The sequence below is a fragment of the Plectropomus leopardus genome, chromosome 10 (assembly GCF_026936395.1).
Source record: "Plectropomus leopardus strain MGB_pleo_1.0 chromosome 10, ASM2693639v1, whole genome shotgun sequence".
NCBI lineage: Eukaryota > Metazoa > Chordata > Actinopteri > Perciformes > Serranidae > Plectropomus > Plectropomus leopardus.
In genome coordinates, this window is record NC_142185.1 from 18,154,500 (window position 1) to 18,170,833 (window position 16,334).

The window sequence follows — 16,334 nt, forward strand, 5'->3', positions numbered from 1 at the left end:
CTTTCTGTATTTGATATTGCGAGCACTATTACATGTAATAAAAAGTGTTGTTTGCACAAGGAACAACCTTGTGCCCCAGTAGGCAAAAACACAAACAGTTGCAAAAGGCCTTTTGTGTGTTCTTCATGGTGAGTTCTTTTTAATGGGAACTGACAACAGTTGAATAGTTTAGCGCCCTTTGGCGGGCCTCTCCTCCTTGTACTTTTTTCGCCCCCTAATTCTGGCCTGACATCAAGGCTTAAGCCCTCGCCCCTATGTTACGTGTCAGATTTGCCTTTTTTCTACTATGATCAAAAAGTACCCCCCCCCCTCCTTTTTAAGAAAGAGAAAGTTTTTCCAGTCTGTGCCTCGCAGCTCGAATGCCTGGAAACAAAACAGTTATTCGCCTTGTGTCTGTCCGTGTGTATTTAAAGTAAAGTGCTGAAGTATCAACCTCTTCCCTCAGCCAGTCAAGAGAAGGTCAGCTACCCTTGTGCACAATTCAATCAAGTGCTCTTAAAAGAGCTTTTACTGAGTGGCAGTCAGCTTTTAGTGTTTATTTACTCTGTAACCAACCCTTGAATGTATCTTTTATGATATCAGTGTATTCATAACATAAATGCAGAATTTATACAGATACAGATGTACTATTAAGGCTTACAAGTGGGAATTATGATTGCCCGTCCATGTGTTCATTTCACTTTTTCAATGATCTTTCATTTCAATGATCTTTTACTGGATTGTTTGCATAATGATGCAGATTTGTTTAAAAGTGTTAGTGATACTCAATACGTACATTTTTCTTTTCTGGAAAGGTCTCTCAGCTTCTATAGTGTGGCTTCAATGTGAGATGATAATGATAGTTCATTGTCAGATTCTTTTTTCATCAAATCGTAGCTTCTTTCCATTCCATATTTGCATGGTGTGGCCACAAGAGAGTCAATCTTCCTCTCCTGCCTCCCTCAAGAAAAAAAAAAAACATGTAGCAGAGTAGGGAATTTCCATTGTGAAACATTAAAATCTGTCTCTGTTCTATCACCCTAGAGACTGAAGGAATAAATGAGCAGGCCAATTATTTAAAAAAAAAGAAGCTTTTTTAATATCTAAAATAAATTGTGAAGATTTAACAAATTATTAATATGCTGGAGGATTCCTAACTGTCATACTGTTAATTTTGACTCTGCAGCATTTTTACATTAGGCATGATTAACTATAATTTGTAAAAAACTAAACTAATTAAAGAAGAATATACTGCTTGTATTCAGTCTTGCAATGGCTCGCGTAGGTAAGCCTTGACATCTGCGGCTGCATGGCTGATTGTTGATCTAACTAGATATGTAGATAGATTCCTGAAAGAGCCCCAGATTTTATGCTTTGGTTGGATCCCGGACAGCTAAAGATAATACAGAACACAAAGCATGTCAGCGCTTTCGGAGATTAGGTGCACAATAGATTTTTGTCCAGTAAAATAGCCCTCCATGGGCCCGACATGCTGAGTCTGAAAGACTGCCCCTCGTCAGTGTCTGCTATGTGGACAGCAGCAGCGAAGGGACACAGCTTTTCCACTGTTTCGTGCTCCACATGCGGCCTTACTAGTAGAGTCTTCCTGCAAGCTCGCTGCTCAAACAATCCCATCTATCTAAGGCTGTGTGGCTACAGAATATTACCTCAACAGGGCACATAATACCTTGTTGAATATTTCAAAGTGCTACTCACATTATCGCCCCGGGCGAAAGAAAGCTCTCTCTTTACTGATGGTGAAAGGAGGGGTGGTACAGAGTCCATCCCAGTGGAGTGCATGACATAATAAATAAGCACCACTGAAAACGCCATCGCTGCCTCTATAGTCATAAAAACATGTCACCACCCGGAGTGACGCTTAATGTGAATAGTGAATTTTGAGTCAAATACCATAGTGTTGTGATAACTCAAGTCATACACATGGAGCTTTTGATTAAACTGAGGGCACTCCTACATGTTTGTATTGCAGCAACTAGGCTCCACCAGTTTTATTGGCCGGTATTAGGAAAATAAGATGACAGTCACTGTTGGCCAATGTTTTCCTGTTGTGTCACATCAATTTTGCGCAGGCTAAAAAGCAGGGCCTGAGACTAACGTCACCTGGGGAGCCATAAAAATGTGTTTGGTATGACCAGAGTTCTTCCCTGGGACGCCTTCGGGGGGAAAGGATGCAGCAAACTTACCACTGACGCGTCAGGGGATGCCACCTTATTGTTTCCCTGATAATGCTAACATTGTGAGCAACAAATCCAAGATGAATAGGCAGTAAGAAAGCTAGTTGTGTTAGCTGTTAGAAGCCAGTGGCCGTAACTAACTGCTAGTGGAGTTTGCTTCTTGTAACATTATTATGATTTTAAGCTTTATTCAAAGTAAAAATGAGTTTTGGGGTGAAGGTAAAATATAATGGTATTATGAAGTGTTTAAATGTAAAATTTAGTTTGGGGTGAGTAACTTGAATAAATACTGTTGTTTAAAGACGGCATTATCCAATTTCATGCATCCCTAGAACATGCTCCTGGGTGCTCTCGTATTGCATCTACTGATTTTTTTCTGTTATTGATTTGTGTACCATTTATTTTTGTTTAATTGATTATTTAGTCTATGACATGTTAGAACGTAGTTTAAAATTGCCAGCACAGTTTCCCAAGGTGACAACTTGAATTGGGATGTTTTGTTCGGCCAACGTCTTACAATCACATGTTCATTTTCAATGATATAAAATTATTACATTATTGTATTTTTGTAGAAAAATCAGTGCCAGCAAATAATTAATATTTTTGTCTTGATCAGTGACTCAAACAATTTTCTGTCAATTGTCCGATTAACTTATGACTTATTGTTTCAGCACATGAGCTACAAGCATGAGTGCTGTGTGCTTCTTGTTAAAGACTTTTTAAAAACTCAAATAGCTTGTTTGTGGGATCAGGTATCATCCCTGAGTGGTATGTGAGTGCACTCTGTGGCTGGATTTAGTCTGAAGGTGAAGGCATCTCCCCAACGTCATGTTACATTCAAGTGACCACGAACATTTCGCCTGTTCCCAGACTATAAGTGAAAGCTGAAACAACGTGAAGGACCTGTTTGCTTCACCTGCTTCCATAAAACTCTGCTAAGAAGCAGGAGATTCACTCTTTAAATGTCAAGGCATTTAAAAGTGTGCTAAAGTAGAATTAACTCTTGAGAAGGGGAGTTGTTGACATTGGAAATGAACAAATACAGTTCAAGCACATGACATTTAAAATGGCATTTTGTAGAACCTAAGCTTTGCATTTGGTCGTGGAGTTGTGAGGCAGGTGTGGGCCATGTGATATCAAAGCTTATACTGTATCTTTTCTTTCTCCATTCTTTCTCTTTTCTTTTCTCCATAACTTGATATTGTGACATCAAAGCTTTAAAAACCTGTAGCCTTGAGGCAATAGTGCACAAATTGATACAACAAGACACTGGTCTTTAAGTTTTCTTCACTGTCTAGAACAAAGCTTAGTTAGCAGATCTACCCCAAGAGACAGAGCAATATCCCAGAATAACCAGCGTTTTTCTGTCTAATGTCTAAAGTGTTTGTTTCACAAGAGAAACTATGCAACTACCAGTTTACAAACCCATTCAACCTGTTAAAGGGCTCATTTTCGTCTCAGGAAGAACTGCTTTTCTGGCATCCAAAGTGCACTTTCCTCTGCATGCACCACTAGCTCTGAACAATGCCAAAGACCACTTATTTTGGGATGGACATTCACTCCCAGGTGCTCACACATCATTTAAGTTCCTGTTGCAGCCTAAATAAACCCAGAGATGCAGAAAAGGCATCACTCAAACATAGAAGCAGAGGCGGATAAGAAACAGCATATAGTTTAGTCATACATTGGCTAAAAGATAAGATTTACAGAAGTATCTCTATATGATGAACATGTTAGTATCCACATGTGTAGTCTGTTGCACCCCGAGGATATAAATTCTAGACAATACCTCAGATAAAAAAACTCGTGCTCCTCTGCACAACTGCAAAGTCATACACGTCCTCCATGAATCATGACAGAGTACAACTAAAGGGGGAATTTATTTCACCCAACTTGTGGGATGTGATTTATTTTTTCAATTAAACCCCCTTTGATAGATTATCCATATGGTGCCATCTAACAGGAACCCTACATTCCCTTCAGTACGCAGTGACACTGCAGTCTGAGATATTTGCTTTTTTGTCAGTCTGTGTAAGAGTCCCAGGATTTTTTTTTAAACTAAGCCAACAAATTACAAAAGTTAAGATATCCAACACAGTGTTCCTCACCTGAGCTAAGTCATTGTTTTAAAGGCCAGCTGGTGCTGGTTGACTGATCTGACATTTATTTAAGTAACTACATTCCCTCTCTTTCTGCATCATGGTTCATTGCATGCCAATGTCCTGATGGTTTAGGTAGGAAGTGATTTTTTTTTACACATCTCACTTACTCCAGTTATTACTTTGGTTCTTCAAGGTTTCTTGTCAGTTGAATTACCCCTGTATGTTTGATCTTGAAGGCATTCTTCTTTTCCTTTCAGTTCATTTTGAATTCAGACGATTTTATTGTTAAACATCATCAGGGAATGTGTGAATTATCTATTTCTGTATTACAAAGTAACAGTCCTTGGCACCTGGCCATTCTTGCCTAACTTTTCTCAAGCAATCTCTTTTGAATGGAGTAAGCAATTGTCACTGAAATAATCAACCTAAAGGGGCTTTCACATCAGGGACTCGGGCCAGGACTCAAGTGCACTTAACCCCAAGTCCAGTTGATTTGATTAGTGTGAACACTGTGTACTGTATTCGAGCATGGTGGGCTGAGCTGTGGCCGACCACTTGAAAGGCGGTCTCAGTGTGGTTCATGTGTACTACAGTAAAGTACACATCAGGTGTGAACTAGGGATTGACCAATATTGGTTTTTCAGGGCTGATACAGATACTGATTATTAGTAGTTAATGAGACCATCATTTACAACAAAAATGAAAACTTTCTTTCAGTATTTAGAATTTGGAACATAACAAACTCCAACACAACACTGTTTAAATGCCTTGAGCAAATGTTTTATCAAAACTGAAACTTTCAGCATCATATACAGCAAGTTCCCTGCAACTTAAAAAAAAGTCAGTTGAAAGTTTGAATAAAAAATGAATAAATCAAAATAGCTCCCTGAGATTTTACAAAGTAAAAGTTTGCCCCTTGCTGCCACTTCCTTTGCGCTTTTTAATAATTTTATCGGTGATCATAAAAATAAAATACAGATACAGATAATCCGCAAAATGACAAATATCAGCCCCAATAATCGTCTAGGCCGATATTCTGCTGACTTCTAGTGTCAATGGCAACAGAAGTGGTCTGCCATTTAATGCGATTGCAGTGACTTTTTAACCAGTTATGAAATGGTTTCAATTTAATACTGATACTTTTATATCAGGTTAGAGTTGGGTACCGAAACTTGTTGTCAATATGGCACCGGTTCCTATACGACCAGTACTTACCTGACCGAATTATAACGCAGATTTCAGTGTCTCATTTTAGTGCCAGGCCTTGTAAATAATGAGACAGAGAGAGAGCGAGAAAAATAGAATGAGTGTGTGTGTGTGTGTGTGTGTGTGTGTGTGTGTGTGTGTGTGTGTGTGTGCGCGTGCACATACACATACACACACACACACACACAGGTGACAGTGAGGCTGCAGTGAGCGGAGCAGAGAGTATGAAGTGAACTGTAGCAGTGCAGTCAGTGTGTGAAGTTTAGCTGTTTTTCAGAAAATAAAAATGCTACAATTCCTTAAGATCCAAGACAAGCTCCAGTGTCTCACTTGTCACCTGATGATTAAAGTGAGGGGGCTAGCACCGAAGTTAGCGAGCTAAATTACCCTCACAGGTTACCTTAAGGTGAGCTGTCAAGGTGGACTTGCTTTTCTAATGGTAACCACTCCTGAACAGAGAAATATCTGTTTGCTCTCCTGAGTTAGTGAGGCAATTACAGATCCCAAATCAAAATGTATGTTGCTATTAGTAGTCCTGTAACTGTAATTTAGTGTTAAATTATTGAAGTTTGGTTTTATTTATAAGGTGAATTTGTGAAAAATGCTTTGTATTTTTCTCTTTCTCTCTCTGTGTTGAGGAGGTCAGATTAAGCAGATGCTAGGCCACCTGCTGCAGCAGCCCAACCAGCCTGAGGTGTACAGAATTATAGATGAGGTTTTCTCTTCTCAGGACTTGGAGAGATCGCTTTCCAACCTGCAGGCCAAAAAGTGACAAGTTGTAAATACCCTGTTGGAATTCTTCTGGTTATTTCAGCCAGCTTAATTTAATAAAAATGTTGTTAGCATCGTGGCATTTGTAGTTTGAGCTGTTAAATTAGCAAAGTTGTTAACATAAAACTGGGGTCACGTAATGTGAGAAAGACTCAGATGCAGTGACTTGAGGTGTACCAGAGACCATTATGCAAACTTTCAAGAGGCTTTAGAAAAACTGGAAACTAAAAGCAACAATTTTTGCAACAAAAAATGTGACATAATTTCTACTTTTTAGTTACATGGTTGCAGACACCCAATTTAACTCCATTTGTTACCTAAAGCCTCATGTTTTAAGTACACAGTTCTGATGGAGATATCATGATAATGCAATATAATGCAAAATATCTGCAACAGCCAGTGGTGGGATTTAAGTGCCAAAAACGCCTTGAAAATATGTATATTAGGAACTTTTGGCGGCTCATTTCATGCAGGAGGAGTTTGCTATACATTGATCGCTTTATCTCAGTTTCTTGAGTTATTAGAGGCTGCACTAAAATTTGGATGGGCAGCAGCACGTTGTTCCATGACCCCTGCCTGTCCACCCAGAAGCACAGAGCATCGAGCAGGCAGTGCCAATGCAAATCAGCTGTTAGGAAGTACATAGTCAGGTCTCTGCTTATCCATTGCCTTCTTTAAGCTGGTTTCATAATACTTGACTGGAACATGACTTTCCTTTCTACAGTAGTGTTTTTTTCCAAGTTCACAAGTCAGAGTCACTGTGTGTCAAAATTGAATCTTTTAATCTCAATAGTTTATCCTTGTTGTCTAAAAGAGCCTGTACAGCCTGATACAATGAATTATTTTTTCCAAAACTCAAAGCCAGAAGACCAGAGTGTATTTGTACATATATAGAGCATGAAGCTTGTCAGTTAGACTTTACATCCTTTTCTTCTTTACATCCTCAAGCAGAAATGCTATCATGATTTCCACCGAACATAAGACTCTCGGGACAGCTGAACAGTTACTGTTATTGATACTTATAATGATAATCAGTGTCATAATAGTATAGAGTAGTATACATTTTACTCAGGGAAAGTAAGTTTATCGTTTTTTGTAGTAAAGCACCGTCCACAATGATAACGATAAGAGTGTAAGCATCGACACTGATGAATGATAACATTCTGTAAACAGTGGCGCCAAGCATGTGCCGCATGCTTAAGGTGTGTTGACAGTCAGGAAGATGGATATTGATGATCTGTCACTGCAGTATGTTGCATTTCCTAATCTCTGTTAATAACAATAACAACACCACTGATTCCTAAGGTGATTGCATCCCATCCTTCTTCTTGATAGCATCTTTATAAAGGCTGTTTTATCAAACTCAACGATGAGTCTCCTTGCAGTGTCATCTGCCATGTTGAATGCAATGCCCTTTTTTCAGTAGGATTTTGATTGGCTGTCAGTGTTTCTATCGTGTGGATAGCCCTAGTCTTTAGAGTTTTATCTATTAGTTGTAGGAGAAATCAGAACACACCTTACGGGGATGCCTGTTGACAGATTTTCTCCTTTCTTCCTCAGTGTTTACCTTGTATTGGTTTATCAATATACCCAAATGTTGGATGCAGAATGTACAAACAGCCACTCATGTCAAGCTTCACTTCAATCATTAGATCGGAAACTTGATTTTAGATTTAAGCTAGACAGGCCAGGAGAGGGAAGTCTGGGCTACCCTGCTTAGGCTGCTTCTCCTGCGACCCGACCCCGGATAGGTGGAAGAAAATGGATGGATGGATGGATGGATGGATGGATGGATGGATGGAGGCCAGGCCAGAATCTCTGTATCATCCTCCATGTTGGTTTTTCCTTTGTGTCAATTAATTGGATGCCTGTGTGCATACTCAGTCACTCAAAAATCCTTACACTGTGGCTATTTCACTGTGCTTTTGACATGGTGAAATAAAGCCATGTAATTGAAATATAGGGTTGGGTACTATTCACATTTTAACAGATACTGACTGGCACTAGCTCACTGCACTGGAATTCAGTTCCAATACCCAACTGCTCTCTTTGTTCGGTACTTTACTTTCTGTGTAATAACAAAAAATACATTTTTGAGTGAACTGAACGGGTGACGTAGTAGACTAAAACGGAATTCTGCTCCTCTGCTCTTTTCTAATAACGAATAGAGCTAATCTTCTGTCTCTGTCTGTCTGTCTGCTTTTGTGAGCTTCTCTTGGCCGGCATCCCGGCTTCAGGGCACTTCTGCCTCCCGTCTGAAATTGAACTCGGTGGCTCTGCGGAGCTCCGTTGCTGGCTCCTAGGCTTCTCTGCACTTCCATCTCCTGCCCTCAGGTACAGACATCGGTTTTGACGTGAATCGGTACACGGTAGTGCTGCTGTCATTTGGTCAATACCCTTTAACAATACCAAGTCTGGTAACCAACCCTAATGCCCACTTAATTTTATAGTCATAGCCATATAAAAATAATCTAATAATGGCCTGCTGTTTGTAACTATATCACTTTATTGAAGGGGGAAAACTCAAGGACCGCTCCAACATGAGAGCACAACTAGACTTGAACAAACCTGAAATGGATCGGTGGTCACATTAATAACCATTATTTCTCACATAGTCACCTGCGCACATGAAGTCTTCATTAATATGTCAGAGTGAGATGTATGTATTGCAGTAAATGTAGAAGCCATCATTCTGTTATATCTAAATTCATCACAACAAACCTGTAAAATTGCCCTTTTTATATAGAAGCAGTCAGCTAAGCTTAATTCATGCAATTCATAGCTTTGTGATCGATTATTTTTTGGGTTGGCAGTTCATCTCTGGCTGTAATCAGTCATAATAGAAGGTGCTGAGTGAGCTCCGTTATTCACTTCAGAGACACCTTACATTGTGAGAGCCAGGACACTGCCAATTGCAGGGCATTTGTTATGCTAATTTACCATTTCAAATTTTTCCCATTTGGATGATCTCGGTATTTCTGTCATACATAAAATCTAAACATGATCATTTGATGACCATCTGATATTCTCGCAGTGGGAAAACGCTTGACACAGCAAATGGTGTGCAGAGGGTTGATAAAACTGCAGCATTGATTAAACACATTTTGAACTCAACTGTAAAATGAGGTTAAATAATGAGCGTCCCAATCCGTGATCAAATTCTTTGATTCAACTTTGTCAATTAGCTTAGCGCATAAAATCTCCTGTTATATTTGCCTCGTGCCACATCTGCTACCCAAGAAATGAGTTTACTGCATTGGCTTCTCTGGAGATGTACAGAGCATTATGCTGTAATTCCTTCTTGGGAGGCTTTGCTGCTGTTGTGTTTGCGTTGTAATTGTATGCAGGAAGGCATTAGGGTGTTAAATGTATTCGTCTAACAATGTGCGACGGGATGAAGCACGTCTGTCTAGCACAAACTCGGATTCTATTTAAGGGATTTACATGCAATCAGAATAATTTATGTCCTCTTCTGTCACAACATATTACTGCTGGTGACATGTTGGAAACAGCTGATGAGATGCTGGTCGAGCCTCTCTGCTCCCCATTAGGTGAGGTATTGTTGTGAGGAAATGATGTAGACGGTGAATGATCACTACAGGAAGTCGCTCACAGAAAGTTAGTCTGGTGTTTTGCTGCTACGCCGTGCAAGTGTGGATCGTTTGATCTGCAGCCATCTTCCCTGTGTCCTTTGAGTAAACATATCTGGAGAGATAAAGTGCGCTTCAGGGAGTATGCATGAGGCGTGTGGCGTACGATGACTGTGTCCTGCCTTAACTCAGAGGCAAGCCCTGCCCCGTGGATACACATGCTCAGATAGGCCTCCGGTTATTGCAACATTTGTCAGTGTGAGGTTCAAGGTGTGAGGTAGGCATGGGTGCAGTGTCTGAATGATTTCTTTTGCACATCCGCTTAGAAGAGAAGGTAGCGTGATGCTGTTAGGACTATTGTCTTCACTCCATATTGCCGTCATTTAATCCCACATTAACAGAAGGACAGGTATGTGTCTATTTAAAGGAGGCAACATCACTCTCTGTAGCCTGTTCAGGGTAATGATTGATAGAGTGATTGTGTGTACATGAGAGACTGTTTCTGATCTGGAAAGGAGAAATTCCTTTGCTGCTGGGTGTGTCAATATGAGCAAAGCATTTTCAGCTGTTGAGAGCAGCAGAAAGTGAAACATCTAGGGATCTAATAATAACTTTTTGTGTTTTTGCTGCCGGCCAGTCCATCATGCGCTTACAGAGGATTCGTCATCCTCCCACATGTGGCACCTACTAAGAAGACACAGTGTGTAGATACTTAAGAGTGTATTGTCAAAGGGTTGAGGTTAATCAGTGACATGCAGTACTGTATGTGCAGGACTATTGCTGTACTGCTGTATTTGTGTTACTCTGGAGCATTTACTTTGTCAGGGCTTCAGTTGGGACTTCTAATCATGTGTTTAGCCCAACTGTGTGTGCAGAGGGGGATTTCAGAAATAGTTTCAGAATTCAGGGACTTGCTGTAAACGCTGCTGTCTTGAATATTTGAGCTGATGCAAAAGGTTTTTTTCTAACTTCGTCTTCATTCTGGGGATTTATTGAGGCTGAAATATTTTATTGTACATCTTGGTGAATTCTGATAAATTATACTGGCCCACAAATGTTAGTTTTATTCAAGGAAGTCAATACTCTGGGTAAATAAAGCAATTAAGCATTGTGGTTCTTTAGGGATGTAGTTGTAGCTGCTGAGAGATTAGTAATGAGACTGTATTTCTCCCCACAAAGCTTTCACATGCTTCAGAATGCTGCTAGGTCACTCTAGATAAGTGCCAAGGGGCAAACATGTGCCACAGTGGCCTTGGAGCATGTGGGTTTTTCATTAAAAAATACACCTATGATTCAACTGATCAGCTCCTCTTTCGCAAGTCAGAGTTGTGTTAATCAGTTAATGTCTAATCTAGTCTTTGGTTTGGAGGAAAATCTGCACAATGGTTACAGCTAATTGTACACCAATATTGCCCTATTATTCCAAATATGACAATAATCTGAATTTGGTGTCATGTAAACAGCATATTCCATTTAGATATTCCAAATCAGGTAGTTTCGAAAGTTTAGTATTTTCTGATAAAGATGTGGGATATGCCAATATTATTTGGGTTTCAGAAGCGTTACTTTGACATGTATACAGCCAGTTCAGAATATGCGTCTCAACTGGGGTTTCTAATGCCGTTTGCGACACATGGCCTCTCATCTGTTTATGGTTGGCTCTGTTTGTTGTCATGGATACGTCGCACAACTCGAAACAGCCAACTTGCCACGTTTGCTCAGCTGTTGAGTAGAGATGCATGCTTATCCCACGTTTCTAGTCAGAAGGTGAAACACAACTACTTTTAAACGTTATTAAAGACTTGGATATCAACAGGTTTTTGGATATGCACAAATATCAAAATTCTGACCTTTCAAAGAAGGAGGCTGAGCTTGCATCGTCCAACAACAAGTCCACCACCATTGGGAAACTATTAAAAAAAATTCCTATTTTGATGCAAAGAAGCAAAATGACAAGCGGCTCCATCTGATCTACTTTTCCATATTTTTACATGATAAACATGTTAGGGCATGTTAATTGGAGAATGCTTGGCTGAATGTAAACATGAGTTTTGGTGGAATATTCATTTTGAATGGCCATGTAAATAGTTTAATAGGAATATTGTCTTTTTCAGAATAAGGTTAAAAACCGGGGTGCACGTAAACATACTCACAGTCAGCTCCCTGTGCCCCATGGTCATGTGTGTGCACACTTTTAGACAAGACAGCTGCCAACTGCAGATCACTGTTTGAGACCAACAAACAATAAAACTGTCAGGGAGCATTTCCAGACATGGTGACTGTGCCACCAAAAGTTTAGTGTTTTTTGTTGGACATCGGCAGCATTTACGGCAGCAATAGCGCCACCAAAACCAGGTGCTTTTAAGTGAGACTTAGGCTGCATATGCAGCCATGATTGTGCCACCAAAGGCATGTATTTTAAGCCAAAACATGATCTTTTACTAACCACCTTCCCACGCCCTTGCCTTTGGGTGCCCTCCTCCATAGGGCTGCAACAAAAAGTTTGTAGCGTCATTCATAATGCTAACAAATTCCAAATCAACATTCAAATGCTGCACAATTTTTGGTTTTTTTTGCATGTCTAATCATTCTGTTTTAAAGCTGCAATGAAGCACAAAAGGCAAACATTTGCTGTTTTCTTGCTTTTTGGATTTGAGAATTAGCTTTTCTTCGTCATAAATGATAATAAAATGAATAGATTTTTTGGACTTGGTCAGATAAAACATACCATTTAACGTTGTTTCGGGCTCTTGGATTTGCACATGATATGTTTCACAATGTTCTAACGTTTGCTTGACAAAACAATTTGTCAAGAAATTAATGGGCAGATGAATCAATAATGAAAGTATTTGATAGTTGCAGCCCTATTCTGTTTAATCCTGGTATTTTTTGCACACTTTATTTAAACTGATATTTTTGAAAGATTTATCCTTTTTTTTTAAGGTTGACAATGTCATAAAATATGTTGACAGTCATTTGAAGATTCAGTCAAAAACCTCTTTTGAAGCTTTGAGTGAAAAAGAATTTCTGTACAGCCCTACTCCTTATTACAGCTTAGATACATATCAGACATGCACTTTGTTTGACCACTTCAGGTTTGTTTGAAACATCCTGAGGGTGCATGTGCTGGAAGCTTAGAGGTCTAATGGGATGTTTGATACTCAGTGAAATATTTATTAGCTCTCCGTACATTATGTAGCTGTTATGAGGATGGTATTTGTGTGATTTCACTTCATGTATTGCCATGTTTGCTTCTGTTAATTGAACTACAAATGAGTTTTAAGAGCAAGGTGCTGATGTTACTTATCACTTATTTTGTTTCCAAAAAAGAGTAGCAGAAGATAAGAGAGATGCAGCTTGCTGTATGTTCCTGAAGCAGCTCTTAGCTCTGTTTGAGCTGTAGATTTCCCGGACCTTTTTAGCTCAGCACGTCGGAGCAATCAGCGTTTGAACTGCTGTTTCCGTGAGACTCCCTGCAATTGAAATTCAGGCTAATTTGTAATTATTTCTCAGCTCATTTCCATTTGTCTGTATTGAATGTCTGTGACCCGCATCACTCAGCCTCCTGAAGACAAATCTTCCTCCCTCTGACTGACAGACAATAGATCTTTTGATTTACTGGAACGCTGCATGTTTTTTAGGTGATGACAGTTTATCTGTTCTTGAATAACAAGTGAGAAATGAAGGAATACATCAGGCAGTGCATTTATATGCACCTTTGCCACCTGTTTGCTGTTGGATTCCTGCAGTAACCTGATTTTTTAGATTTCATGTAAACAAGAAGGGATTCAGAGAATAACAATGACTGCGTTTACTTGTACATAATATTCAGATTTTTACTCTTATTCCGATAAACAGCCACTATGCTGTTTACTGACATACAGCCGTCCATACTCAGATTAACGTGCCGTAACATGTTGTTTATAACTGGAGCTGCTTGTGCCATTTCTCTTGTTGCTTTATAATAGGATTTTTTCAAAGTTTTCCAGTGGTGGTGGGCTTTTTTTTGACCACGTGAACACACCCTCTTTCTTTCATTCCTTAACCCACCTTCTTGAAAAGGTTCTGCATATTAAAAAACCTGTTGATGATGAAAGATTTTCAAAATGTTTAAAATTAGGTGTGTTTCTCCTTCTTAACAGAAATGCAGGCTTGTCTCTTGCATGCATTTTTTCCCCACAGCCTTGCAAAGTGTTGCTTAGTAGTAAATGCTGCAGTAAATCCCCAATTGAATGCACTCTATAAATGCCCAAAGAATACTCCTAAAATCTGAATAATATCATCATATCTTATGTCTTAATCTGAAAATGCTGTATTTGGAAACAGTCCTAAATTGGAATATCCAAACGGAATTTGCTGTTTACATGACCTGTATAAAATTCTGAGTATTGTCATATTCAAAATATTATATTATATATATATTCAAAGCTTGATTTTTGCTGGATGAACCAGATTTCTTAGCCAAGTATGTGTTTCCAGCAATGAGAGCACATGACATGGCTACAGTAGACAAGACCGCAGCGCAGCGGGTTGAAAGGAAAGATTATTACTCATAGTGGAGTTGAGAGTAACCAAATTGAAAATCAGACTACAACAGAAACTGAAATGGATGAGTTGGTTTTAACTGTTTAAGTGCAAGATATTTATAAAACTCAGACACATGAACACAGTCAAGGAAACTGTGTGCTCTCCCACTTTAGAGCCCAACCTCTCACTGCATCATCAATCCAAACGCTCTGACCTGAAAAGAAAACAATTCCTCAGGGTTCAGAATGATAAATCACTGATACACTTAAATATGCAGCCTTGGCTCAAAATATGCCCTTGGAGAAATGTGCTCACTGACCGGCTGCATGTAAACACAGCAGTTACAATAATTGTGCTATTATGCTGCATGTAAACGTGTTCACCGCTTTCTTGCTTCAACATGATTTCTCCCAGTAACCTGGTTTCCCGTGTGCATGTAAACGTAGCCTGCGTGACGGCTAATATTATATTTGCTGCTGCAGTGCTCCGCGGTGAAGGTGACACAAGGCACAGGTGGCTTTAAGAGAGACCAGAGAAGTGATGAATTCATGTCTGCGGATGGAATTCATGCAAGGAGGCAGTACTGGAACCTGGGACAGTGGATCTGTTCCTTTCAGAAACATGGTCATTTATTAAGATCTGACACATGAACAGAACTGGCCACATTTTAAAACACCCTTTTCCTTCCTTGAACTTTAAACTACAGTTAATCCTGGACAGGGAGAGTCTTTGAAAGAGGGATTGTGTAAGAAGCTCCGAGGAGTGGCCGGAGTCTGAGGTCAGTAGATCAGATCACGTGATCCGACGAGCCAGGGTGGAGTCAGGCTAAGACTTTTCTTGGCAGACTTGACACATTGAGGATTATGATACCTTAAAGGGGAGATTTAGCTTCGACAAGAAAGGGCGTCTAGTAAAAGAGATGCTTATTATCACATGTTGAATAGTTTTTTTTTAAATAACCAGGTTTGCCTTGTCATTATCCATGCTCAGAGATGCTGTCGTACTGTTGTATATACAGTGTTTATTTTCTGCTTAGTCAAGGGAAATAACCGTAACGCTAATAATTAGACACTGGTTTTACCTCACTGTGTAGACCAGAATGAGGTCATCTGTACTCTGTGGGAACTACACAGCACAGCCCTCAGGCATTAACCTAATGACAGCCTTGAAAGCAGCACAGATTGGGCTCCTCACCTACTTCTCAGTCTTGTGCTCGCGCTATGAACTGTCTCAGGGCTTGACATACCAAAGTTTTTAACCGCTAGGCAGTTCAACAAGGTTACTTCCCCCCTCAGCTTTTGGAGAGAAAACACAAAGAGAAATGCTGAAGAACCAGTCAGCCGTGTGCCTATAGGACTGTGGTAGGTTGGCAGCAGCAGCAGCAGCAGCGTCGTCTTCACTACCATCTCCGAGCTGCAGAGAACGCCAAGTTTAGCAGAGTCGAATCATTCTGGACCAGATAAAATGGGTAATTTCAGAGGTAGGCTCGGATACACATCGCAATTTCTCTTTGCTTAATGATGCTTTCAACAGGGGTTTCTGTCCTTTTTGCATGTTGGTTTTTCTGTGGTTTTATTTCCCACAGTCTGCTTAGTGTGCACTTTTCTACAGCCAAGTTTAGACTGTGGAGAAATATTCATTTGGAGAGATTATATACACTGATTTTGGTGAAGGTGTTAGGAATTTTACCCCTTTTTGTCAGCCTAGGAAGTCATTTTTTGATGGAAGGCATGTTTTATGACATGCCTGACACCCCAGAGGGGTCAGGCATGATAAGGCCTGTTTTATGCTTAATCTATGGGGATTTACATGACAATTCCCATAACTGGCTTCCATAGCTGCACACCTCTCTTTGTCCTTCATACTGAGAGAGAAAGCAGAATGGATTTTTTTTTTGGCCACCCTGACCAGATTGGCAACTTCTGTCAGTTTAAAATGTGCACTCAGTCAGTCCCATTTGTGTT

The 16,334-nt window shown here is 39.8% G+C and overlaps 1 protein-coding gene across 5 annotated transcripts in view; it reads left to right on the forward strand.

The window, feature by feature from the left end:
- Positions 1-16,334, forward strand: part of pkp4 (plakophilin 4) — a 119,488-nt gene that overhangs the window by 4,223 nt on the left and 98,931 nt on the right. Inside the window, exon 1 of one of the 5 annotated variants that reach the window (XM_088083189.1) lies at positions 15,645-15,850. The exons of 1 other annotated variant lie outside the window; for it this stretch is intronic. In XM_088083189.1, coding sequence (XP_087939315.1) covers positions 15,835-15,850 — 16 coding nt within the window. In that variant the 5' untranslated portion in view covers positions 15,645-15,834. Of the gene's footprint in view, positions 1-15,644; positions 15,851-16,334 lie in introns of those variants that run through there. 3 more of the 5 variants (XM_088083190.1, XM_088083192.1, XM_088083193.1) reach the window with 3 other exon arrangements.